General features: G+C 37.1%; 1 protein-coding gene across 1 annotated transcript in view; it reads right to left on the bottom strand.

Moving 5' to 3' along the window:
• NEB (nebulin) overlaps nt 1–27,217 on the bottom strand; it is a 109,713-nt gene that overhangs the window by 25,243 nt on the left and 57,253 nt on the right. Inside the window, exons 71-116 of the mRNA XM_071746364.1 lie at nt 26,737–26,841; nt 26,333–26,644; nt 25,929–26,033; nt 25,592–25,690; nt 24,936–25,037; nt 24,725–24,832; nt 23,598–23,909; nt 23,362–23,466; nt 23,173–23,277; nt 22,498–22,602; nt 21,687–21,794; nt 21,480–21,593; nt 20,550–20,747; nt 19,780–19,884; nt 19,118–19,222; nt 18,926–19,030; nt 18,438–18,545; nt 17,646–17,759; nt 17,183–17,380; nt 16,797–16,901; nt 16,198–16,302; nt 15,724–15,831; nt 15,364–15,471; nt 14,769–14,876; nt 14,018–14,122; nt 13,807–13,911; nt 13,519–13,617; nt 13,186–13,296; nt 12,911–13,015; nt 12,317–12,421; nt 11,782–11,886; nt 10,700–10,804; nt 10,294–10,398; nt 9,730–9,834; nt 9,089–9,193; nt 8,362–8,466; nt 5,568–5,672; nt 5,281–5,388; nt 4,210–4,314; nt 3,471–3,575; nt 3,234–3,338; nt 2,602–2,706; nt 2,365–2,475; nt 1,755–1,865; nt 1,197–1,298; nt 965–1,063 (exon numbers count right to left, since the gene is read on the bottom strand). Of these exons, the coding sequence (XP_071602465.1) occupies nt 965–1,063; nt 1,197–1,298; nt 1,755–1,865; nt 2,365–2,475; nt 2,602–2,706; nt 3,234–3,338; nt 3,471–3,575; nt 4,210–4,314; nt 5,281–5,388; nt 5,568–5,672; nt 8,362–8,466; nt 9,089–9,193; nt 9,730–9,834; nt 10,294–10,398; nt 10,700–10,804; nt 11,782–11,886; nt 12,317–12,421; nt 12,911–13,015; nt 13,186–13,296; nt 13,519–13,617; nt 13,807–13,911; nt 14,018–14,122; nt 14,769–14,876; nt 15,364–15,471; nt 15,724–15,831; nt 16,198–16,302; nt 16,797–16,901; nt 17,183–17,380; nt 17,646–17,759; nt 18,438–18,545; nt 18,926–19,030; nt 19,118–19,222; nt 19,780–19,884; nt 20,550–20,747; nt 21,480–21,593; nt 21,687–21,794; nt 22,498–22,602; nt 23,173–23,277; nt 23,362–23,466; nt 23,598–23,909; nt 24,725–24,832; nt 24,936–25,037; nt 25,592–25,690; nt 25,929–26,033; nt 26,333–26,644; nt 26,737–26,841 (5,463 nt within the window). The remainder of the gene's footprint in view (nt 1–964; nt 1,064–1,196; nt 1,299–1,754; nt 1,866–2,364; nt 2,476–2,601; nt 2,707–3,233; nt 3,339–3,470; nt 3,576–4,209; nt 4,315–5,280; nt 5,389–5,567; nt 5,673–8,361; nt 8,467–9,088; nt 9,194–9,729; nt 9,835–10,293; nt 10,399–10,699; nt 10,805–11,781; nt 11,887–12,316; nt 12,422–12,910; nt 13,016–13,185; nt 13,297–13,518; nt 13,618–13,806; nt 13,912–14,017; nt 14,123–14,768; nt 14,877–15,363; nt 15,472–15,723; nt 15,832–16,197; nt 16,303–16,796; nt 16,902–17,182; nt 17,381–17,645; nt 17,760–18,437; nt 18,546–18,925; nt 19,031–19,117; nt 19,223–19,779; nt 19,885–20,549; nt 20,748–21,479; nt 21,594–21,686; nt 21,795–22,497; nt 22,603–23,172; nt 23,278–23,361; nt 23,467–23,597; nt 23,910–24,724; nt 24,833–24,935; nt 25,038–25,591; nt 25,691–25,928; nt 26,034–26,332; nt 26,645–26,736; nt 26,842–27,217) is intronic.

Genomic DNA, 27,217 nt, shown 5'->3' with positions numbered 1-27,217 from the left:
GCAGAAAGGAAAACCAGCTCAAGTTATGTCTGGTTTTAGAGGCTTTTTGGGTGAAAAAGGTGTGGTTTCACAATGCAGGAGTGCATCAGAAACTTCCATTAAATCACTGGAAGTTCCAAAACCATTATGAAGGACTTCATAACATTTCAAGCTTCGTGTGGTATTTCTGGAATGGACAAATTCCCCAACCACAGCTTTCCCATCCATTGTCTTTCCAGAGTAAAAAAAAAAGAAGTTCTTGCCTAACTGAGCGGTCTCACAAATCTTGCCACATTCAACACTTTTGACACAAAAAAGATCCAAAGCAGCTGTGAACCCTTCAACAGCTTGGAATTGTGAGATGATACACAAGCAAGAGACAGGTTGATGAAAATGGCATTCTCAGATGTGGCACTTAAAATTCTCTTACATGACTACTTAGCATATTAGCTTTCTTAAAGGTTCTCATCCAGGGGGTATCATAAGATGCAGCTCCATGGCCTCTCATACGACGTTTCAGGTATTCTGCCTATAATGCACAGCAAGAGAGCAAGGTCAGAAGTGCAAACAGCTACAGGATCAGAACATGAAGTGGTGAGAAAGAACCAAGTTGAACTGAGGTCCCGGTGGAAAAAAAAATCATCAGGGAATATTGCAGTGTTGCTTCTCCTAAAGCAAATACCTGGAAAAACTAAAGAAAGAGCACATGGCTAATATTTCAGCCTTAGATTTCAAAAGAATTTGTCAGGGCATCATTTTAAGGAGGTTTCATACCACCGTTGCTGTTGTTCAGTAAGTCAGTAGTAAAATTCATTTAAGAAAGAAATACCTCGTGCACTGGGATTTCATTTTAACTTTAACACATTCCCTTTAAAATACTCCTTTTCCCCAAATCTACAAACAATTTCAGTTCTAATGTTGGTATTACTCTAGGAGTTAAATCATGTTTCATTTCTGTCAGTGCTTCAGAACTGTTGATCATTACCTGGCTGGTTAGCTTGGACACCTCCTTTGCCAGTTCAATATCTGGACGTCCCAGCATGGACACCCCAACACCAGCTTCTCCACGCTTTTTATATTCAATCTAACAAAATAAAAACATGTAGAGATTGTACAGGTTAGTAGTGATGTCATTGCCTTCTAATTATTTACTGACAATGTTCTTAATAGTAAAATTAATGCTAAAGAATTATACAGAGGACTTAAAAGCCACTTACATTGCTAATTAACTTGGCAGCCTGAGTTGCTTTCTTAATATCTGGTCGATCTGCTATGGGTGTGTAGTGGAGCTTTGACTTGGCATCTTTCTTGTATTCAATCTAATCCATGATAATAGACAGAGGAAAGAAAATTACTCAGCTTTGTTCATGAAAATATAAGGACACAGCAATTTTACTGGGAAAGGGCATGGTTTGGATTTTTAAAAATAATTTTATAGTGAATGGGTTTGGCAATCTCTTTCTGCAAGCTGTCTAGAAATGAAGAAATAAGCATGTGCAAGTCTGTATTTGAAGGGATGAAAAATATTAAATGTGATTTGCAGTAGATTACTTCAAATCCTGCCATGTGGTTAAGTAGGAATACAATTTCCAAAGAAATTCTTTACTTTACAGCAATATTACATTAGTAAACATTTTCACCTTTAACTTTCAGAATTATACCTGAACATGGAGGCTGGGAAGAAATCCAGAAGTGTATGAAGTTTTTGCCAGCTGACTTTGACTGAGTTAATTTACACAAGCTATTTAATTAATGAAAAGACAAGACAAACTTACTGAACTCTGGTTTTTAGCAACTTCCATGGCATGTTTCACATCAGGAGGCTCCAGCATGATAGAGTAATTAGACTTGCCTTTCTCCTTCACAAACTTCTTTTTATAGTTTGTCTGTTAAGAGAAAAAAGGGCCATGTGTAATTTTTTTAATTTCACATGGAGGTAAATGGTACTGAAAGTTGGAAATAAGTTTTCTCTGACTATTAGGAGAGGTAAAATGCTGTTGTCTCAGTCTCAAAATGTTGTTTGCCAAAAATTGCACTTTAGATTACAAAAGCTTTTTATCTGCAGGTAGTGATTTGTGTTTAAGCTGTGTCCTATGAAAAAGAAAAAAAGGAAAGAAAAAAAACCAAACCCAAAATCTGAATTAAGGGCACCCATTAGCACTCCAGCCTGTCACTTTTCTCTGGAGTATTTCAACAGATTCCCAATAAAATGTGCTTAGTTCTTAGTTAAAGTCTCGTTGTGGTAGGAATTAATCTTCCCTGACTCCTTGGGCATTTTAAAATGAGACCCTAAATGTGTTATATGTTACATGTTACATGCAGCAGTCTGATCAGTTGTAGCAGTAAGAAAATTAACCATAAATTGTTCTCCCCCTGGTTCCTTACCTCACTGACATTCTTGGTCACCTCTTTCACATGAGCAGTGTCTCGTGTCTCTGGCAGGGTTGTGTATGACCCATATGGGAGCTGCTTCTTGCTGTGCTCTTTGTATTTGTTCTGAAAGCACAGAAAAAAAATAGGTGAAAAAACAGCAATGCAAGTGGGTGTGTGTGTGTCCCCCTGCATGCACCCTGCATGAAAAGGATTTACTTAAAATGAACAAATATCTCCCCAGTGATTTACCTCAGACACCAGGGAGCTGACAGTCTTAGCCAGGAGGATCTGAGGTGTGTCTGGAACAGCAAGGCATGTTCCACGAGCTTTGTTGTGCTTCTCTTTGTATTTTATCTAGCAGGAAGAAAACATCATTTTAAGGAACACAGCTGTGCCTGCTGGTCAGTGCAGAAGTTTGTAGAAAATCCCATATCTTTATGTTTTCCAGGAGAAATTAATTCCAGTCTATAAATTCCTATAGCTCGCACTTGGAATTTTATTAAATATTAATATACTGTTAGTAATTATTACAGATAATTTTTATTATGCACAGGTTATATCTGCACCTTGTTTTGTTTTGTTTTTAATCCAGATAATTTAATTACCATACCAGGAATGCAGAGATATAGCAAAGGTCTAAGGTGTCCAGGTAATGCTAACTTGGAATATTTAATTAATCCATTAACTAAGCCAATGATATTTACAAGAGCAAAATTATTCAGATTTTGCCAATTTATTACTGAAATAAACAAGTCAAACCAACTAATGAAGTGAAATAAAAAACAACTTTTACACAGCTTCATTCTTAATCCAATCATATTTCCAATAAAGCAGGTTTTTTAAGTTCCAGTAGAACAAAAAGTGAGCTTTCAGGTACTTACATCACTTGCCAAGATAGCATTATTTAAGGCCAAAACTGTGTTTTTATCATCTGTGACAGAGAGTTTGCATCCCTTTAGGAATTCTCGGTCCAGCTTGTACTCATACTGTGGGAAGACAAAAAAAAAAAAAAAAAGATAAGAGTCTCAAACCTTCTCCATCTATTTTTATTTTTTTTTAAATTCTGAATCTGAGAGATGTGGGGAGAGGGAATATTCAGTTTGTTCTGATTTTCTTACATCACTCTGTTGCAGAGAGGACTTGGCTGCTTGAACAAAGTCAGGCCTGTCAGCAATCCAGTGCCAGTGAGCCTTGGCTGCTTCATATTTCTTCTTGTAGTCCAACTGGTGAGGGGAAAACACCAAGAACAAAAAGAATTTAATTGTCAGTTGTGTACTTTCCCCATGACATTCACACAGATACAAATTCTCCTTGGGTCTGTATCAATTAAAGAGAGGAGAGGAAAGAAAATCACTACATCAGTCCAGGGCTTTCCTGGGGATCACCTACAGTCTATTTAGGACTCCAGTTTTCCTACTGGTAGCTGGAGAAGGGAATATGAATGACTGAAAAAATGTCATGACTATGAAGAAGGTGAGTGATTTTATTTCCTTGCCTATTGAAGTGACTTTTGAGGCACCAACAACAGAAAACAGAGCAGAGCTTCCCATGAAGCACTTTGTCTACAAGAACATCACAGAGACTTTGTTAGGAAAACAGGGGGGAATAGAAGAGCAGTAAATTTGTGACACACGAGGACCTCAGGTGCTACTTGCAAGGGCACTTTAGTTGAAATAAATTAAAAGGTATTTTATACATAAATTAAAATGTAATTTATACATATATTCAAGCAGCATAAGAAGAAATATCCAAGCCCAACAAAATTCAATGGAACTGAAAATGAATTCTCATGGTCTTCATTGTCAGTCCCAAGCAATACCTATAATAAAATTAAACACTTAAGAAAATTGGACTCACATTGCTGTTTAACTTGTAAGCATGTCTTGGGGTCTTAATGTGAACTGAATCTGCTACGACGTTGCAGTGAGATTTATTCCTCTCGTACATTTCTTTGTATTTCAGCTAAAGAAAGACAAACATCAAAAATGTTACAAGAATAATATCATCAGCAAGAGAGGCATCACAAGATGAAAAACGTATTAAAATTGGTCCTGTCAAGGTGAAGGCTTTAAGGAAGAAATTGGTGTCAGCCATCTGTCAGAAAGAAGGCTCCTCTTCTGCAGCAGTTCTTTTGAAGAAAAAAAATGTAACAGGTGTAATTTACCATGAAGCACAGACAAGGATTTTTTAAAATCTACACCCAAACAGTAATTCTGCTGTTTCTAGTTGTCTGAACCTAATAGAAGTGCCTTTAAAGAAATGTGTCTTCTGGTAGGCACATTCAATGCTTTCTGAAAATTTTTTCCTAGAATCTCAACTTAGGCACTCGGTTTGGAAACAAAAAAAAATTTTTCAATTCATAGATCATTTTTGTACATCCTTGTCCCTTAATGATCCATGTTAGTAGGTGGATGATATGGTTATTTTTCCTCCTAGATTTACTCATTCTATAGATAATCCATGTAGCATCTGAATGACCTTCACACTACTCATTTTCACAGTGCTATAGTGAGTATAGTATATACATTTTAGGGAGTGTATATGTATATGTATATAGTGTGTGTATATTTATATGTAGAGAGTATACATTGAGTGTGTATATACATATATACATACACACACACACCAGAACACAAAGGTCAGAAAGCAAGCCAAATATAGGAGGAAAAATTATGACCAGGACTCCCAAATTTGATTTCATTCTCTCCACTTCATCATTTTTTCTCTCTTTTATTATTTTATTATTATTTCTCTTATTATTTTATCTTTTATTTTATCTTATTTTATTATTATTATATCTTATTTTATTTATTTTTTTTCTCTTATTATTTTTTTATTATTATCTCTCTTTTATTATTTTAGATGAGGATATTTACCTTAAAAATTGACAACACCTTTCTGATCCCCAGAGAAGGAGGATTTACTTACATCACTGATTCTGTCCTTGACCTTGCGGACATGCAGCAACATGGGGGTGTCATGGATGGTGGTGTAGCCCCTGGGCTTTGCTTTGTTGTATTCCAACTTGTAGATAATCTGAAGAGAAAAATCATAGAAAAATCATATTCATTCTTGACATTAGTGGTGTTAATTGAAAAAAAAAAAATTCAAGATGAGACACATTGGGAATGGCCTACTGGAAATGGCATATTCCTAATTATCTTGGTGCAAAAGTCAGAATTCAGAGGTTTGTTTGGGGGGCTGAGCACACTTACATCACTGATCTGTTTGTTGACTTTTGTAGTCCTTAAGTATTCTGGAGTATCCACAACTGTTGTATACTTCCCTTTCTTCTTCTCATAGTCCTTTTTATATTCAATCTGGTGAGAGGAAAAGAGTGCATGTTAATGACACCAACCAAGAGAAAACATCTTCAGGAGATGTGTTTATAGTCACATTCACACATCAAATTGCAAAATCCTTTCCCCCAAGGCAATGAAAGCTGAACATGCACAGTGAGCTCAACTTTGCAGCCTCCTTCTTTGCCTAGAGGCTGCCCACCTATTTGTCTGATTAATTTTGTGTTTATTTCACTGAGTGTAAAAGCTTCATTTCTATCCTAAATCTCCAAGATTGAGCTACAGCTGCAATCCTGAGAGATCAGGGACTTTAAACTCATAACTGGACAATATTTCATTTTTAAATATCATCAAATAAAGAGAAATGTTAAACATCCTACACAGCAGAAGACAAAACCATCCACTGTGTATACCAGGATGCCAGTCCATTCCAAGGGCTTCCATGGCACAACTTGTATCAATAATTTGTTTCTTAAAGATGATCTTGTCCTACTCAGGACTCTGAACCTGTTCCCACAGATTTCAGTGAGAACAGACTGCAGATGCAGAATGGGAGTTCACTGGGGACAGCCTGAGGGCAGGTGAAAGAGGTAGGAACACATTCTGAAAAAAAAAACTTCCATGCTCTAATCTTGCATCAGAAAAGAAAACCATGCTTTTGAAACAGGACTACAACAAATAAAATGTAAAAAACTAAATATTAAATACAAACAACAAATAGCAACGTGAAGTCAACTCAGGGGAACATGCAGGCCAGATAGAATACTATTTTTTTAATTCAAACATAGTCAAACTTACCTATGAGGAGTTTTTTATGAGATAATAGAAATCCATGGATAAATTGAACAAGAATGTCTAGTGAAGACCTTCAGTAACTTACTAACTACTGAGGAATTTTATTAACTGTGCTGATAGCTACAAAGAAAATCATGTTTCTCCCTCTCATGTAATTGGTTTTTACTGGTCCATTTCTATTTAGAACTTAAATAGATTTTAAATTTAAATTAGAATTTAAATTTAAATGTTATGTGCTGGTTTCACCTGGCCCAGTCAGGAATAATTTTTACCATTGAAAAGAGGAAGGTTGCTGATAGCAATGCAGAAATAAATACTTATCAATTATTTAATAAGCCACACTTTCATCCAGCAGGTTATGACCAAAGCACAAGTGCTGGAATCCAGATTTAAACAAAGGTAGAATATGAGAAATTAAATAATCAGAAATGTAAGTTTCTTAGGCTCCTTCTGCAGGAACAGATGATTCATACCCACATTCTACCTTTTGATTCTGATTCAAACTGGCAAAAGGAGAGAGGTGTTGTTTTGGTTTTTTTTTAATAAACTGTATTATGTGACTTCATGAGGACTACTTTGCTAGCCTTGCTGAAAGGCAGTAGGTAGAGAAAGAAATTAATGAAAACACCATTTCCTGCACCTGAAAGAGCACTTAGAAGTCAGCATGGACTGCTCTGTGTCCAGGCACAAACTGACTCCATTCTCAGGCAAAATGTTCCAATCTAGTTGTCAAGTTGCTTCATCAGATTTATGCTGAATTAGGGGACTTGTGTTATGAGAAGTCAGTCCAAGAAATGGTGGCAGAAGGAGAATTTGGTTTGGAAAATATCAGCTAATTTAATATTTTAAATGTATGGAAAATTGTGCTTTATCTAAGTATGTGAAATATCATATGTAACTGTATATAACGATTATTTATAATGAAAGGAGAAAATGATGGCATGATCAGCCTGAGCTGAGTGAATTCCAAGTTACAGTCAATACTATTTCAAGTTTTTTTTTCAAATATATTTTACCATAGCCAGCATCAAGCACGTTGTCCAAACTGGAGTCTGATATCTGCAGAAATTCAGAGACCTCCCAGGCATTAACTATAGAAGCCCAAGCAGCTAATTGTACACTCAGTGTCTCCTACAGCAGCAGTTCTTCATATTACCTGGCTCCTCAAGTGTGTGTTGTAGAGTGCTGTCAGCATATCTGGCCTCAGAATTTCATTACATCCTTGTTGCTGGAGCATCTTGGCCAGGGATGTGTATGTTTTCTGTCCATGCAAATGGCAACGAAGCACAAAAGAGACTCATGAACACCAGAAACAACACCACAGCTCTAGATCCCAGACACTTGGAGAGTGGAGAGATTTAGGCAAGGTACTCTATGTATCATTCAAATGTGCATACACCTTCACATCTACAGAATTAAGAATTAAAAGATTTGCATACTTAATTCCCCTTAAGGGAACTGGGAAAATATTTACTGGGAGAGAAGAGTGAATTCTAGAATAAGATGAGGGCACTCAAAAGCCAAATGTGTCCCTGTTGCTTGAGTAATGAGTAAAAATATAATGTTTGTGAAGGTCATGAGAAGAGGTAATAAAAAAACCAAATGCATGATGCAAAAAAACCAACATGCATTTTTTTAGAACCTCACCAATGACTTCAAGAGGCACCAGATGCCAAGTGATGCACAAGATATGAACGTACATACAGTAGAGATTGGCTCACTCAAAAAGGAATAATTCTTTTTGGGTGGCAAAATCACTGATCACCTGAACTAAAACATCACAGCAACGTAGGTGAAACCTGTGATACTGCTAGCTACAGGCAGTATGTATATATATATGTTTATATATATACATACACACAGAGAAAGAGTATCTGTGAGTGACCCAGGCACTTTGTAGCAGCTCCTGCAGTACCTGGCTGCTCAGTGTAGTTCCCCACTTGGCCAGGAGGTTCCTAGGATCATCCACAATAACGCTGTACCTATCTTTCAGCTTCTCATAGGCAGCTTTATATAATTTCTGCTCAGAATGGCAGTGTAACAGACAGAAGAGAGTGAGGACACAAAGACATCATTGTTCTACCCACTGAAACCCCTTCACGTGGACCATTTCAAAGCTGGGATTGAACTTCATATCCAAAAAAGAGATTTAAAAATACACAAAACACATAGAATATTTCCAAGGAGTATTTGCATTTCTAAATTTTCACTGGGAGGCCTAATCTACAATTAAGGCTGCCTATATCCTATCACTGTCACTCCATGAAAAACAGCTGCAGAAACAACTCTGTATGGAACTAGATCCTTGATTTGAGCAGAAAGAGAACACAAGGAGATTAAAGGGAAAAAATATAATGCTATATTGTCATCAGACATTTTGTAAACAAAATCTATAATCCTTCATCACAAAAAAAAAAAAAAAAAAATCACTTAGATAACAGAAGGCATATAGGCAAGTTATTTTAATGTATAGAACCCCGTGATGCTAAAGTTTCATTCATTTAAGTTACTCATAAAAGCACCTTTATGCCTGAATGTATTTGGATTTATTTGCAATTTCATAATGTCAACCTTCAGCTTAGTATTAACATATATGAACTTCTACTGCAGTGGGAGACCCTATAGCAGCCTGTGACACTTACCCCATCCACCAGCTGGGTAGCATATTTGAAGTGCACATTACTTAGAGAGTCAGCTATGTACTTAAACTGGTGCTTGGTCTTCTCAAATTGTTCCTTGTACTTAGACTGGAGAAAACACAGAAGAAAAAGACAACAAAAAAATGCATAAAAAATTCCAATATTAATTCAAAAAAGGGTAAGGAAATGGAAACAGCACTTTAGAAACAATCTGCAGCAAAAGCGTGGTAGCTTTATTGCATTTGTTCAATAAAAATAAAAAATTGTTGTGAGTGTAGTGGTTTGAGGGATGGAATTATCACATCAGAAAAACAATAGAAATTTCAGATTTTCACAGTTTTAAATTCAGATGTAGAATCACTAGAAAATTACTATGGAGCTGATAGCTCTGTAAGGAGCAGAGGGGACAAGTAAAAAGATCAATTTGCCTCTGTTTTCTACTATAATTAAGAACTGAAATTTTAAATGCTAATATATTAATTTCTACCACGAGTTATTCATACCAATGCCTAGGTCATAATTGGATTCTTCTGAGGAAAAAAAAAATCATGTACAATATAAGGAAACAAACAAATACCCAGCAACAATATAAGAAAACAAACAAACAAAAAATACTTAGCAAGGATTCAGACTGTTTCACTTACCCCACTGTAAAGCACTTTATTCTGTTCTGCCAGAACAAAAGTTGGGGTATCCCAGGCATAACAGCCAATGCCTTTTAGCCATGATAAATCCTCCTTGTATTTAATCTATGGGAAAGAAGTAAAAGGATTCAGTTTTAAGTGGCAGAAAGCTGATCAATGTTGAAATGGCACCCCAACACCAGGTACATCCACTATCATCCCATTAAAAAATAAGTTACAGTTACTCATAGTCTTCTGATGGACTCAGATTACTGACATACCCAATCTCTCATTGCCTGCTGGAGTTCTGTGTCAATGAAAAAGATTTATTCTTGTCCAATTAAGGGTTACAATTAAAGTTTATTACAGGATTAACAAACAAAGCTAAGCAAATGAAACTAAAATTAAAGACCATTCTGTTAATTTCTGCAACTTTAGCCTGATTTGCTGTTTCATTTTACACATCTGCCAGGCAAAAGTGTAAATAAAGCACTTTAAAAATGAGCTTTCTCAGAAAGTAAGGCTTGTTTTTCCTTTTAAAAACCTTCTTATAACTCTCAGCCTCTCACATCCATTTGAACTCACATCACTAATGGCATCTGTGACCAAGCGGTGATGGAAATGCTCCGGACGGTCTGGGATGGAACTCCAGATTCCCAACTGGCTCTTATAATTTTCCTTATATTTCACCTACAAAGGAAATTGAAGAAGTAAAGCACATTGAGAAAAGAATGCTCTAGACCAGGCAGCTTCATTCCTTTTCCTGAAACATCCAAACTAAATGAGTGGAATTGAGATTAACTTGCAGATAAATAACATCGGAGGCAATTCAGTGTGTAATGTTCCTGAGAAGGGGAGAAATTAAAATTAATAGTGCTGATCACATTTTTCTAATGATTTGTCACACTTAAGTGGAATAAAAACATAAATGGCATATTCTAGGTTATTAAAAGACAAGCACCAAGTAGGAATGAAAATGCTGGATACATACACTGCTAATGTCATCAGTGACCTTCCGATGGTAGACAATGTCCAAAGCATCTTTCACTGTGTGGTATTTGCCCTTGGTGTTCTCAAAGGTTTCTTTGTAGCGCAACTGGTAAGAAAAGTAACATTTTAAAGATGGTAATTATCTGTCAGGAGTACTTCAGTTAAATTTCCTGCCTCTTAGGAATGACATAGAAGACTCTGAACACTCTGTGATACACCTGTGGTATCACAGGACTGCTCTCTAGAACAGTTAAGTGCCACTTTTGGCATAAAACCCCCTCCTTATCCCTTTTTCCATGTCCTGGTCTAGAAGAAAGCAGAAAGATCACTGCAGTTTTTGGAGACAGACCTTCTGAGGGGAGAAATTCAGCTGTGCAAAAGAACTGGGATGCTACTTTGCAGCCTTTCAAATATCATTCTTAGGGGAACAGTAAGATTAATCACCAGAACAAAACACCAGCCCAGCACAGACCCTTTCAGGATATAATGTGCAACCTGAAATTTCTAGCAAGGATCTCATGAGTGAACAGAGTACACCTGGCCATTCCCTCAAATCACAAATCACTATCCCACACTTGGAGAAAAAACTCCATTCCAGCCTATTAACCTTACATGCAGCAGCTCAGGTAATTTTTCTCACTCATGTACTTGTAAATTTGAAAATGAGCACAATTGCAGTGACATGCAGGTGGAATTCTAACACAAAACTGAGATGAAAATGTTTGATAAAAGGCATTCTGATCTGAGTCTGACATCAATCATTTCACCCCTATTCTGTGCTCTTTGAAGATTTTGTGTGTAAGCAAATTACCTTAAATCTGTTTTTCCTTTGTTATGAGGCCACACTTCAGTGCAATGGGAAATAAAACCCCAATTATCTCAGATGAAAAAAGAATTACAGTGGCATCAAGTAAAAGCTTAATGATCTCCACAATATCAAATGTAAATGGGGTGACCCAGTTTATTACCCACTCTGAGATATTCTGTGCTTTGCACACTTGATCCCCTTTGATCCTTTTTCTGTTCTTTTCATAAAGCAACCCAAAAAAAGAAAAAAAAAAGCAGCAGTCATGGACTACATACATCACTGGCATTCAGGTAGGCTCTCTTGGCTCTGATCAAGACTGGAGTGTCAGGGACTGATGTGTATTTGTGCTTCATCTTCTCATACTGGGTTTTATACTTTTTCTAAGAGAGAGAGAAAAAAAAGGGAAAAGTTATATCATTAATCTTGGAAGCATTTGCTAATCTGGTATGATGTTAATGCCCAGGGATGCTGCACTGAGTGCACCAAGATATTCTAGCAAAGCATTTCTATCAGAATTTGGGAAACAAACTCAGCTCTTCAGTCCTTCCTAGGTCTTTCTGGCCTTGCAGCCAGTGTATCTCAGATTCTGCAAGCACCTAGAGACAGGTACTTTGTAAAATACTAAAATGTATTTTTAAAGTGTATGTTTTTATCATAATTTGTAAGGGAAGAGTGAAGTCAGGCATAAGAGACAGAAAACTATATGGAGGGTGAACAGATCTGAGCCATGGAACTATCACTAAAATGAGAAATAAAGTTTCTAAACAGTTCAGTATAGTGGTACCAAACAAAAAAAACCCAAAATCTCACCTCACTGACCAGGTCCTTTACAGTCCTAGCATGTGTAAAGGCTTGAGTGTGATGATCAGCATGATGATGGGGTCTCTCCTTTGTGGCAAGTTCCACATACAAATACTGCAGCAAGAAGAGAAGAATTAAAAAAAACCCAAAACACAACAACAAACAAATAAAGAAATAAAACAAAAACAAGCAAAAACCCACCACCATTTTAAGTAGGTTTTATTTAATCTCTCCAAAAAATGTCTGTAACTTCACAATGTACACATAACCACACAATTTATCCCAGGGAAAGTTATGTACCCTTTTGCCTTCCATACTATCTTTCTTTATCAGTGCTCTTGATATTCAAGTGTCACAAATGCTCACAGTGCTCAGAAAGCAGGAAATCAAATCATTGTGACATTAATGATCTCTCTGCCCTACAGTCAGACCTTGCTTTAGATTAAATCATCCACAGGATTTTTTTATAAGGAACAGTCATTTAAAACATCCCCTCTAGGAATTCTACATTGCTTTGAAATGGCTAGGAAAGCTTTTGATGAACTTTAGGAGTATATTAAGAAGGATGCCTTGATGCTTTTTTAATTGGTATAAATTTTTCACCTGGCTCTGGATTTTCTGTCCTTCCTTGGCTCTTAAGAAATCAGGTGTATCGAGGATGGAAGTGTACTTTGTCTTCAGCTCATTGCCTGTAGCTCTGTAAACAAGCTGGAAAAAGATAGGTCCATGAATTATTTCTTCTGTTACCTATGTCCATGACAGCTGAACAATCACAGCTTTGCAATGATAACATTTCACTGATTTCAGGAAAAAACCTGTGATATGCTCTGAACTTAATTATAGCTAACAAAGACATGCAAAAATAACACAAAACTTACTTCACTCAAGTGGGTTTTTAGTTCCTGAACAGCTCTGTATCCAGGAGTATCCAATACCACAGTGTATTTAGGCCACATCTTCTTTGCAGTGCCAGTGTATATATAATTAGACTGGAAAAAGAAAAGCACTTTTGCTTAGGAAACTTTTATCATTCTCAATAGTAAAGAAAATTTTACAGTGTAACCTAACCTTTGAAACAACTAACTAGCTGTGTGGCAAGAAAGCCTGAAGTCTGAAGTCTTTATTCATTTTCATGCACCAGCAGAAGTACAGGGTTTGGGTGTAAATAAAGCAGTTGTTGTTACAGAGGGTTCTCAGAAGGAAAACCTTACCCAAAGCTTACGCAGCTGTCGGGCACGGACCATGTCAGGAGTATCATAGAGGAAGCAACCCAAGCCCCTCAGCCAGCTCAGGTCCTCTTTGTATTTATTCTATGAGGAAATAAGGAGAAACAAAAAATATAAAAAGTTAACTTTGGAGATCATTCCATTAATGAGTCCCTAACCACAGTGACAATGCATTTGTCTGCTACAGAACAGGATGCAGACAAGAGAAGCCCAACTGCACTTCCAGGATCACTCTGTTTCCAGACACCAGGGGTGTCACCAGGAGTTCCTTACATCACTTGTGATGTCCCCAACGTAGCGGCAGTGCAGCACCTCGGGAGTGAAGGGCAAGGAAATCAAGTGTCCCTGCATCTTAAAGAAATCTGACTTGTAGATCAGCTGAAAGACAAAGAAAAAAAAAAAAAAAAATAACATTTCACACGCCTGGTCATGCTGAATATTCTCAATCTCTTCTGTTTTGTTTTTATCTTAAAAGGACACCTACATCACTGACAGCTTCCTGATTTGCTCGGACCTGACGGATTTCTGGTGTGTCTGGAGTGGTGTGAATCTTGTCCTTGTACTTGTGGTATGTTGCCCGGTACAATCTCTGCATCAAAGGAGGAAGAATTCTACATGTTAAAATCTTCAAATGGCAAGAAGTTTGGCAGAGTGTAAGTGCTTCTCTTTTAAGGGCAGGGGTTTTGCTATTTATTGCATAACCAGCAGAGAAAAGGGAGCAAACACCAAAAACTTGTGACCAGACAAAAATGTTTCACAGTTGTTTCTGACAGCAGCACCTCTGTTATATGAAGAATCTGAGACTCTAATTCTACAAACATGCAAATATATATTTAATTTTTGTCCTGTTTAAAGCCAGTGATCAAAGGAGTGAATACACACATATAAAACTTAAAACTATGAAGGCCTGATGTCATAGAGATACAATAATTTCTATTTAACTTTAATCAAGTAGCAGCAGATCCCTTAACAGAATTAGGCTGATTTTATATTATAGTAAAAGCTTTACAGGGTTACAGAAAGTTAGAGATATCAAGAACCTTAAAAAGCCATACAGCTCAACCCCAAGCCTGGATTCAAAGATCCCCTGTCACTCTTGATGGGTATTTGTTTAAACTGCTCTTAAAAATCTCAAAGAGCAGGGATCCTACCACCTTTCCAGCCAATGTAATCTCATGATTCATATTCTGGGCACTACAAATACAACTGAAAACAAATCCATGTATTTACTGTACCTCATTAATGACTTGATTCACTTTCCTCACGTTTTCAAACCCAACATCTTTAGGTCCCAGAGTGTAGCCTTTAGCTTTCATGTGTTCATAGGCTTCTTTATATTTCAGCTATAAAGTGGAAAAACAATTTCAGAAGCTAATTTTTATTGTGGTTCTCCTTACACTGCAATTCTGAGAGTAATACATGCAATTATAGAGACAGATCTTTAGAGATGAAGAAATGAGACATAGCTACATCAGAGCTATGTACATAGCTACTACACATTGCTACATATGCTACACAGCAACATTATTTTTACATTTATCATGTGGCCTAAGATTCTATTTCTCTTGCATCTAATAAGGTATTCTCATCTGCCTGAAGAAATTTATATTTAGATATTTTTTTTAAGATATTTTATCAGATTTGCTTCTGAAAATTAGAGGGTCTTCCTGGCTCAGACATAGACATGGATCTACCTCACTCTTGTTGCTCTCTGACAAGCAGCCTCGTCTGTGAGAAACACTTGTCTCAAGCAGTTGTGTGTTCATACAGGATGCATGCCAGATATTCCCTTGCAAATCATGTTGGAGCAGGACTTAAAACCTCACTTACATCACTGCCAATGTACTGGGCTTGTTTAGCATGCTGAAAGCCAGGGGTATCTGTGGGAAGGCTGTATCCAGTAGGCAGAGCATTCAGACCAGCCCAGCGATACAAATTCTGCAAGAGAAGAGAGAGTTTGTGACAACTGTCTGTGATTTGGGGCAATATTCTTTAGCTGCACTGGAAATCTCTTCACCACAATATCTGCTTTATAACACACACTTGTAGCTTAAATGAGGGCAGTTTCCCTCTTTCATTTTAAAGCACTGAAATCTAGCATTACCTGAAAAGCTGAAGACGGCCACTCATTTTGACAGAATCTGCTTTTTGAGCATCAGAAACTCTGTGGACCCCAGATTTTATACTTACTTCACTCTGTATTTTGTTTGCATTGTATGCACGCTCCAGGTCTACTGTTTTATCAGTAGGAATTGTTTTGCCTTTGATATTCTGCATGTATTCACCACGATAGACAACCTGGAAAATAAAATAAAAAAAAAAGAAAAAGTAAGCAGAGTCATAATTGTGATGTTCTCTCACAGTATGGATTGTTTGCACACAGGGATTTCTCCTAAAAACCTGGATGAAAAATTTTTTTTGATTCAGGCCAATGATTTTAGTAATAGTGTTATAAAAATAGATGTTACAGTGTAATAGTGTTATTAAGTCTTATATTAAGACATGTCATATCCTAATAAAGACATAGGCAATAAGTTGTAGATAACCAGCAATAATTAAATTAGTAAAAAGACACTATTAAAAAAAACCTTAAAAGTTATTTCTGGAACTTGTGAGGTAAAGGTATATGCAATTTTGTGGATGAAAGGTGATACAAACACTTACTTCACTGGAATTCAAGCCACTGAGGACATTCTGGACATAGACAGGAGTATCCACGACCACACTGAATTTTTCCTTCATTTTTTCTGCCTTGGATTTGTACTTGATCTGCAGAGTGACATTCAAGAGCTCAGTAAGGTTAGACACTGTCAAGTGAATTTATAAAAGAATTCTATTCACTATTTGTTTTATTAATGGACTATTCTATTGGATAATTGGCATTTAAACAGGAAGCATATTAAGATAATGGCTGAATAAATGAATGTGGTATCTTATTAGGTAAGTGCAGCTGATAAGCTTTAACAAGGAATATTACAAAATGCTTTAACCTGATGACAGCTATTTCTAGAGCAGCAAAGTTTCAACAACCATACATGGTTATTGAATGAATGATTAGTAAAGGATATTATAAAATTTCCCCAATTATACCTGGAGGAGAACAAAGCTGCTCAATCCTTTTAATACAATGGAGGATTGTATTTACTGTACCTCATTAATGACTTGATTCACTTTCCTCACGTTTTCAAACCCAACATGGGTTTGAAATGGAGTGGGACAAAAAAAACCAAACTGAGGAGCAAAACTAAGGAGGATCCACTCACATCACTGCGAAGATCATAGGCATGTTTGGCACGGAGGATTTCAGGAGTGTCCCAGACAAAGCAGCCAATGCCCTTCAGCCAGTTCAGATCATCCTTGTACACCACCTAAGGTACCAGAGCAAAGAAGCAACCTGTAAGACTTCCACTAGGATCTAATCCCCTATTGCTAAATCAGTCAGGAACACAACTGCCAAGTGCTGATTGTTGCCCAGAGTGACAAAACCACAGCACAGGTGATGTTTAGCAGCACAGAAGACAACAGATTCAAGGGGCAACTTCGGGGTGCTCTAAGTTCTTGCTAAATCATTTCCTCTAACAGAGCATAAATGCAAGAATCTTTTGTTAAAAAAACAAGTGAGCCAAGGGCATGTGGTTTGTGAACTTACATCACTGAGCTGATCAGTTACTTTCCTGACGTGGGCATTGATTTGCAGGTCAGGCAGACAGACCCACTCGTGGAGCCGTGTCCGGTAATCAACTTCACTGATTTTCTTCTGTGCATCCTTAGCAGAGACAATGTCTACCATGTCTGGAGTGGTGTGGACTTTGGCTTTGGTCTTTTCATAGGCTTCCTTGTACAGGCGCTGCAGGGGCAAAGCAGTGCATGAAGAAAAATTGCAGTATTTTGCAGACAAATACTCTGAAGCATTAACTGCCGATAAATATGAAGCAAAAATTTTTAAAAGAGATTTGTAGGTGTCTTGGGGAATTCAGCAGAGAGGCAGCACTGCCAAAGACTTGTGGAAATGTGATAGCTGAGTGAAGGCATTTGTGTTCTTTGAGCAGCCTCTCCTGAGGTGTGGTTTGATCAGGAAAAAACATCAGAAAACAATGTGATGAAACACTTACATCAATATTGAGCTTCCCAACTCTAAGGCACCTGGCTGTGTTGGGATCATCCTCAACACTCTTGGGTAGTGTGTAGAGTGCTTTAAACTTGTCATATTCTTCTCGGTATTTTACCTAAGCAGAGGCAAAGAAAAGCAACAAGTAAGTGACTCCAGAGAGACAACTGCATTTTTTGGGACACAATTCACTAAATAAAGTATTTGTTCGGATTCAAGAAGCAGACAAAGCCTTTGAAGCACAATCTTGTTTCTCTCTTTTATTTTAAATGGCAAAGAAAACATCATAACTGTCACGTTGTAAAAATAACAACAGCTGACTAGAAGACTAGAGATAAATAGATGTAGATTAATCTGTTTGTTTATTGTTCCAGTTCTTTCATTTAAAGATATCCATGAAGAGAGTGATCTCTCACAAGCCTCAGCTCAGTAAAGCATTAGATTGTGTTCTTCTGTACTCAGTAAAGCATAATTTAAAGATATTTTATGCTTTTCTGACCTGGGTGCTTATGCAATTTTGACTAAAACAAACACCTAACCAGACATTTTCAAGAAACAGTTTCTATTACTATAAATTGTGGCACTTTTTTCCCATTAAAAGAAGCAACAAAGGACTCTCTGTCATCCAAATTATTATCACAAAAAGCTGGTTCTCTAAAGATACATCTTTTATCTACATTAAAGTAGAAGATAATTTAAACCCCCTTTTTTATTACCAAGTTATGTGCAAGGCATGAAGGATTTCTTTGCTAGAATTGATGTTTTGATTGAAAAAGAAAGTATTTTATACACTTACAGTGCTGGCATTGTGCTTCAGTTCCTTGGCACGTGCCAGGGGTACAGCATCAGAGGGCAGTATATAGCCTGTAGCTTTCACTTTTTCCCAGGCCTCTTTGTAGAGATTCTGTGGGGAAAAAAGCTTTCTGAGAATGGAAAAATTCTTCTCCTGGGTAATAACCAATGACCAATAGAAATCAAAATCTGTTTTTATTTATGTGATAATTATTACTTAATATCAAGGCATATCAAACACAATGCCTGACAAAAATGCTTTCTAATTATTCCTGGCCATTCTCATACAAGGTCCTGGTTTTTTTTTCAGGTACAATTTTCTTCAGGAAATACATTTATTGGTGCATATGTTTTGATAAGACTGGAACTACAGTTAGAAAATATGCCCTCTGTCTGAAATATGGCACCTTCCAACAGAGTGAATGAACAAAATAAACCAATCCTCCCATACAGTAGCACTTTAAGAGAAAAAAATTGCATAGAAATACTTGCATGGCTAAAGAGATGTTTCAAGTTTTGAACTCTTTCTGACTCCACTGTTTCAGTCACAGTTGTATACTTGTCCTTTGTTTTGTTGTAATCTTCCTTGTATTTCACCTGTAAGATGGCAGACAGATAAATCAACTGCTTTCAAACCTCAGGAGCAGCAGAAAAAGCCTGAGGATAAAAGTGGAGGAGACTCACATCACTGGCATTTAGAGCACTCTGCACTGCAGTCACATAGCCAGGTGTGTCAGTAACCACACTGAAGTTCTGGAAATTCTCTTTTCCTGCAGCTGTATATTTTATCTAAGAAATAAAATATACATGAAAAACATTAATGCTGATAATGACCTGGAAACTCCCTGCCAGCTTCCTTTAAAATTGGTTCTGGACAACTGAAGCCCAGGGTTATTTTCCAGTTAAGACTAACTTGAAAAGTGACAAGAAATAAAAAAGAAATGTTTACAATATAGCCAGTATGAACTAAGGAATAAGTAAAACTGTACAGCTCTGCATAGCCTCTAGTAGAGAAAAAGTACATTCAGCAAGGCAAGAGACTATTATCCTAACACAAAAGTCTCATGGAGCTATCTTGTGCAAAGTGTTATCTTCTCATTGTTAAAAACCACAGCCTTGCTGTCCTTCCATTCTCCTGTTTTCTGTTCCTTCAGTAACAGGAGTGATTATGTCTCTGTGAAAAAAAACTAGAAGAGAGTATATTATAATAGTTTGAACAATCTATTTCTGATGTAATAGGAATTACTTAATTTAGCTCTGGATTCAGACAGATGTCAGTCCCAATGAATTGTAAATGGAAGGAAAAATCTTGTAAATATTTACTTCTCTGAGGAAAATGTGCTTACTTGGCTCTGGAGGTTGTAGGAATTTTTAGCCTGCAGGATTTGTGGAGTATCCCAGACGTAACATCCAATTCCCTTCAGCCAATTTAAGTCATCTTTATAAATCACCTAGATGGAAGAAAACAGGCTATTAAGTTAGGAAGAAATTTGTCTTCTGCTTGAAGAAATCAATATGTTTCTTCTCCATATTCAGTATCTTCCACTTCTGCAAACTCAGTACAAAAGGCTACACTGAATCTGAACCAGGCTCAGCAGTAATTCCAATCTATTTGGAAGCTCAAATGTGAGCACAAAGAAGACCAACCCATCCCACAGTTTAACTGAATTATTTTTACCTACAGGATTCACAAGGGAAAACTAAACCAAATAATACAGCACAGCAATAGGCTAGACAAGTAAGACATCATCAGTTTTTATCAATTTTTTGGCTGGCCCAAGTCAAGATGCCACTGAGTATGAGTCCAAGTCTCCAGTCAGAGAGATTAAGTGTTGGTAGCAGTGACCTTTGGTGGAGGTTTCATAAATGTTCATTTTTTTTTCCAGTTTACCAATGAGTAATGAATAATCAGGCCACTAAAATGTCCCTAACAAATCCATTAAAATGTCATTTTTAAGTACTATGCTACTAAACAATCTAGCATCATGGTTATTTATTTCATATTTGAATAGTATGGAAGATATCTGAAAGTATTTTGTACTTAAATACCTTGAAAATAATTGCATGAAAGGCTACAAAAATGTCAAAATGTCAAACAAATAAATGAAACACATACATCACTCAAAATTTCCTGAGCTTTTTTGGCTAGAATAACATCATTTTCTTCAGGTGAACAGCTCCATTGATGGAAGTAAGTTCGGTATTCAAGGTCACTGAGGATGTACTGGCACTTCTTGGCCAGCACATGATTCATCATGTCAGTTGGAATATGGACTTTTGTTTTGGTGTCTTCATAATTTTTTCTGTATTCCAACTAGAAAGGAAAGATTGATTGAAAGGTGAAAAGAGAAAATATAATTTTAACTCTAACAGGCTACAGTTTATAGCAGAATCTGAGCCTTGCTTTCTGGATTTTGTAGCTAAACTCCTATGGGATTCAACAGAATGACATCTTAACTCCACCATTAATCACCAGTTACTCTGATGAGGTTCTAGAGGGACAAAAATTACCTTCTTCACTTGCAGATATAACAGCTGGTGAGACAAGACTTCTGGATTAAAAGTCATAAAATACAAGTATGTTTTTGTTCTGTCCAAATGAAGGCAGAATATTAGGAATGAGACCAGCTTTATGCCCTGCATGGCATGCCCTGTGTGCTGTGGTGATACTAACAAAACACAAATGTGCATTGACTTTTCCAGTTCTTAAATTCCTATTTCTAGTCAAAATTAACATGTTTTTCTTTGTAAAGCAAAAGAATCCCAAGTCATGTAGCATTCCTTTCTGCTCAGATCCTTAAACTGAAATAGAAGAGGTTTTTTCTCTACTTGAATATGTTGAACAGCTGAACAAATCCCTTCTTCATCTCCTAAATAATTTTGAGGTCAATCATTCAACCCACGTACAAAATAATCATTCAGGAATCACAAACATGTTGAAAATACTTCTATTGATGTTATCAAGCACTGCATTATTTCTATCTAAATATGTCACAGTAAAATAGAGGGGCTGAAAATGCTCCAGGGAAATGAATTCCCTCCTTACCGCACTCCTCATTTTCTGGCATGCCAGTGAATGAATGACACTGGGGAAATCACCAATCTCCTTCCCAGCCAGGTAATGGCCTTTCAGCTTCTCATAGATTTCCTTGTATTTAAGCTGAAAAACATTCACGTGGAAATTTTAAAGCTCATTCTAACAACATAGAAGAGGAAAAAAAAAAAACAAAGAGAAAGGAAAATTGAGACTAACCTCACTGTTGATTTGGCTGGCGTGCTTTGCTCTGACAAGTGGAACATATTTCTCATCCAAAGAATACCCAGTGGGCTTGCTAATTTCCCAAGCATTTTTATAAAGTTTCTAGGCAAACAAAACATACACAAGTTTTGATTAAAAAAACCCAAAACCTTGTACCTTCCAAGAAACCTGACTCTGCCATCTCACATGGAATACAACTGCTTGTCATGTGCTTGCTATGGACTCACTTAACAGTGCAGTATAGAACTGACAGTGAGAATTTTAATAGATACAGGTTCAAAATTGTGAAAACCTCCAAGAAATGTTCATTATAAGACCATTAACTGTGTCAGTGGCACCTCTCTATTGCATCATGCTTTGTTAAATGTTAAATATGTTTACCTCCAGACTAAATTATGAAGCACTCACTTGTATGAATGAGTAGTCACATTTTTTTAAAAATTGAGATTTGCCATTAAAATTAGTGAGGCTACTCAAAAGGAACTGCTTAATAATGAAAATCATCTATGATTTTCCTGTACATTTTATCAGTAGTCTAGGAATATATATTTTTGGGTGGAATTATAAAGTGTTCTGTCACATGAACTCTACTACTACTGGTATTTCTACTTCCAAACCAGCACACAGCAGTGCTTTTCTCCTTATCCCAATGATCCAAACTGGGAAAAACTGAAGAACAAAGATGTTAAATAACTTTCCCAGTGCCACTGGTAGACTAGCAACAAAAACAGAACCGTGAACTCCACATTCTGGTGCTTTCAAAATAACCAAATTCAAGCTTAGCTAGATATGGAACAAATCTTACATCACTGTACAGCAGGGACATGTCTCTGGCATGGTTCATCACAGGAGTATCATCAGACCCAATATACTGGCCTTTCTCCTGGTTAAAGGTTTCTTTGTATTTTAGCTACAAAAGGAAACAAAGACAATGTTAATTCCACAGGAGAAATTAATTAACCCAACTGAAAAGTAGGGTTATTAAAAGAAGGCATTTATTTTCTGTTTGGTATCTTCAGTAATGTTGTGTAGTGCTTTCCAGTCACCACAGTACACAGGCAAATATCATCAGCATGTCAAACACCCCAAAATCCACACAGTATTCTAGTGCATTTAAACACACTGATCAGCAAATCCAGGTTAATACCAATCCCAGGAATTCCACTGGCACTATACAACCATTGCTCACCAAGAGCAGGACTCAGCTTTAAACTGCTATAAGTGAAATCTATATAAACTCTAAATGAGGGGCATGCTATACTCTTCAACAGAAAAACACAAGATTATTTTGGATAGCAATATCATATTCCTCACTTTTATCACTTCTTTCTAAACTTACTTACCCCAGTCTATTATTAATGAAGCACGCATATGGACACAAACATACACCAGCATGAGATAGGACAGTTTAGTAAAACAATTAAGTCATCTACTAAATCTATAGTAATACAACAGGTTCTAGTTTAGAAGAAGTGCATACATCACTCTGATTGACAGAATTCATCTTTGCCAAAACAACTTCAGGAGTGTCAACCACACTGGTATACTTGGAAAAGTTTTCAAGGGCTTCTTTCGTATATGTTTTCTGCAAAGAGATAAAACATATTCTTGAGCACTGTACATCAGAAAGGACAGCTAATAGTGTAAGCACTAAGGTATTTTCTCTTACCTTACTTATCAGTTCTTGTGCATTCTTAACTTTCTTGTGTTCCACTGAATCCAGAGGAATCCACCCAATGCCACGAAGCCATTCCAAATCGGCTTTATAAACATTCTAAATCGTAAAAGATAATAAAAAAGAAACTATTTAATGCAGGAGGACATTTTTTTTTTAGTCTTAACATAACATGGACAACATATTTAGACCAAACTAAGTGGGATTATTATGAATGTGGTATCACTTACATCACTTTGTAGATCATAGGCCTTCCTTGCCTGGATGCAGTCGTTCTGGTCGGGGTGGCACGTCCACTCATGCCGGTACTGGCGGTAATCGATGTCACTGACCAAGTTCTGACACTCCTTGGCTGCTACAACAGCCATGGCATCTGCAGGGATGTGGACTTTGGACTTGGTTTTGTTATAGTCTGATTTGTACAGTCTGTCATTCTGGATCTCTCCTGCATGCTCAAACCACACCAGTTTTGGATCATCTCTCATACTGGGAACTCCGACGTAGTGACCTCTTTGTTTGACGTATTCAGCTTTGTATTTAAGCTGTTGGAAAAGGGGAGAAATGTGTGAAATCAGCACTGCTTGTGTCTGGTTTGGTTTTGACCTGTGGACAGCTATGGTTTTGTCAGCACAAAGAACAGGTGAGACAGGGAGCTGTCAACTTAGATTTTCAGCATATGAGTGGATAAAAATATGCCACAAACAGAAAAACTACATTATACAGTCCTTCCACCTTGAAATGCACTATTTTCTGGGTTAACATGCTACCATTTTTCAGTGAACAGTATTTTCAGCACAAGAGGAAAGCCTTGCTAGAGAATGTTTGCTAATAAGTGCATTCAGCCCCAGTTTTGTAACAACTTTTTCTAACAAATTATTTGAGACTGTCTGAAGAGTGCCTGGTTGAGGTATTTATATCACTCTCTTTTCATAAAACATATATTCAAACTAGAAGCCATGTCATAATTTCAGCACCATTTGCAAGTGTTTAAAATCTATTGTGCATACAATTTTACCATTTTTAAAGGAAGAAGCCTCCATAATATGCCAAAAAGTTAAATCAGAGCTACATATTACAATGTAAATTCAATTATTTGTCATCTATAAAGTCCAACTTAGTGGATTTGGAAGGACTGTTTCTGGAGAAAGTGAAGGTGGAAAGGGGAATCTGACAGCTCAGCACTGATTATCTGTAAAACCCATAAAAACAAAGATAGAGGACAGCAGACTTTAGGGGTCATGAAATTCTACTAGATGTTAGTCCTATGAGAAGCTTTCTGTGTCTGTTCTTTAATTTCTCAAGGTACAATATTTCCACTCTTTCAAGCATTTGCTCTCCTAAAGAGACAAATTCTTACCTCACTTTGGACATCAGTTGAGTGTTTGGCATGAGAAAACTGCACAGTGTCAGCTGGTAAGATGTAGCCAGTGGCTTTTTCTTTCTCCCAATTTTCTTTGTATAAACTCTGTGGAAAATAAAAGTGAGGAGGAATTCAACATATATTAAAGTATAAGGAAAACAAATCTTTCCTTTAGAATGGTCTTAACAAGGCTGGAGAGGTCATGTACCTGATTAAGAATCCTGGCTGCCTCTCTGGCCATATCCAGCTGTGGTGTATCTGTCAGAGTGTAATTGGACTTGACCTCATTCCAGGCTTTGTGGTATTTAATCTGGAACAGAGAAAGAAATTACTGCCTTGAAGCACCCTCACAAAACTGGGAAAATACAATACCAAGACCCACATTTGGGCATGAAATCATGTATAAAATCTGAATTTGCAAGGCTATTAGACATGGCACATTAAATCTACATCCAAATGTGTATGTGGCCTACAAGGATGTACAGCCAATAGCCAGGCAAGAAGAGTTTGAACCAGGACAATTATTTTTAAGCTTTTTAAGAACAAATCTCTTTATGTAGCATGATCTTTATGTGAATGCAGCATTCTAACAACTCCCAGCTACTGAGTCATGTTCCCAAGCACATGCATTTTCACATCTGATTCTGCTTGAGGAGCTTCTTCCCTCAGAAGTGATGGAGATGAGCTACTGAAGTCCTCTTCATTTTTATGTCACTCATGCACAGGATTCCCAGAGACTGATCAAGAATCCTTTTGGGTTTTTTTTTTTGTTTTTTTAAAGACAAATATCTTTTTAGAGATAAAGTCCTACCATGTAAGCATATAGACCAAGTCAACAGCCTGGAAACATGCTACCAAACTTACATCACTGAGAATTTCACCACTGTTCTTTGCTGTGACATAGTCAACTCTGTCTGCCACTGCAGTGAAGGGGAGGGTTTCAGCTTTTGTGCGGTATTTTCTCTGCAGAAGAGAAAAGATGAACAGTCAGATGAAACATGAATATTTTCTAGCTAGCACAGCAATTCTGAATACGTGGACAAGACAAGAAAACGTCCATGGAAAGAAGAGCTCTCACAATGAATACTCTGGAAATACTCTATTTGTAGTTTTTTTGTTTTTTTTTTTTTGGTTTATTTAGCCATTAAAATACTTTTACAAATACCACTAGGAAATGTTAGTACTGAAAAACATCTTTTACCTCATTCAGGAGATCTCCAGCATATTTGACACGGTTGATCTCAACTGAGTCATTTGGCAGCCATCCGATTCCCCGGAGCCATTCCAAATCAGATTTGTAAACAGCCTGGGAAAACAAAATTGGGGTCCATGCTGTCAGCTACAGCTCCCTATACAACCCATCAAGGTTCATAAGTAATGGCATTTATTTCTACTGCTTAAAAGGAGTGCAGCAATTCCATCATGAGCACTATATCTGAATATATCACACTTCAAATATGTAGCAGTGGCATATATTTTGCATTCCTAAGAAGCAGCAGAGCCAACCCACTGAAGGCAGCACAAGGTTCCCACTGCTTAGAGCTGAAGCAGGCTAAGATGAGACATTACAGCAATAAGTTAATGTAAACTTTGATGTTAACTTACATCACTGTGAAGATCATAGGCTTTCCTAGCATGTATGACATCATTCTGATCTGGAAGGCAGATCCACTGGTGCAAGTACTGGCGGTAATCAACATCACTGACCAAAGACTGACCCTGCTTAGCTGACAGGATAGAGAGCATGTCTACTGGCAGGTGGCACTGTGTCTTCCATTTGGCAAAGTGTTTCTTGTATTCCAGTTCACTCTGAACTTTGCCTATGCTGAGAGCAAAGTCTATTTTCACATCTGCTTTTGCGTTTGGAACTCCGACATAATGTCCTTTCTGCTTCTCGTGATCCAGTTTGTACTTATACTGAGGAAAGAGCAAAAATGGTCATTACTAACAGTTGTCACAAAACACCTCTTGAAACATGTGAAGAGCTAGATGCTTCTTTTGGCACTTACATCACTAGCAATTTCCCTGGAAGCTTTGGCTGCCTTGATTGGGATTGCATCTGCTCGCAAATCATAACTCAGCTTCAGGTCATCCCAAGCTTCTTTGTACTTTTTCTGAAAAGACAGCAAGACATCACATGAATGCTAAATACTCTGGCATTTGTGATTGAAGAAACACACAGTTTACTGCCATTTGTTTGCTGAAATACTCTGAGCATTTGTTGTGCATTCCTCATGCTCCTAGCTATAAATAAAAATCTTACTGCCTTTCAAACCTGGGCAGTACCTGCAGCACCAGTTTTGTGACCTATACTGAATAGAAAAGGGTTTGTAAAAGTTCAGAAAATATTTATACACCTTGGGCTCTCAACTGTTTCAACAAAATAGTATCTCAGTGGTGTATGATGTTAATGATTTTCAAACAGCTGCATGCAAGCATTTGTTTTTAGATGTCTAAATACTTTCAGAACACTCAGGGAAGGGAATGTTG

The sequence above is a fragment of the Heliangelus exortis genome, chromosome 6 (assembly GCF_036169615.1).
Source record: "Heliangelus exortis chromosome 6, bHelExo1.hap1, whole genome shotgun sequence".
In the NCBI taxonomy this organism is placed as follows: domain Eukaryota; kingdom Metazoa; phylum Chordata; class Aves; order Apodiformes; family Trochilidae; genus Heliangelus; species Heliangelus exortis.
The sequence above is the reverse complement of the archived record's forward strand: the minus strand, read 5'-3'. Positions and strand labels throughout refer to the sequence as shown.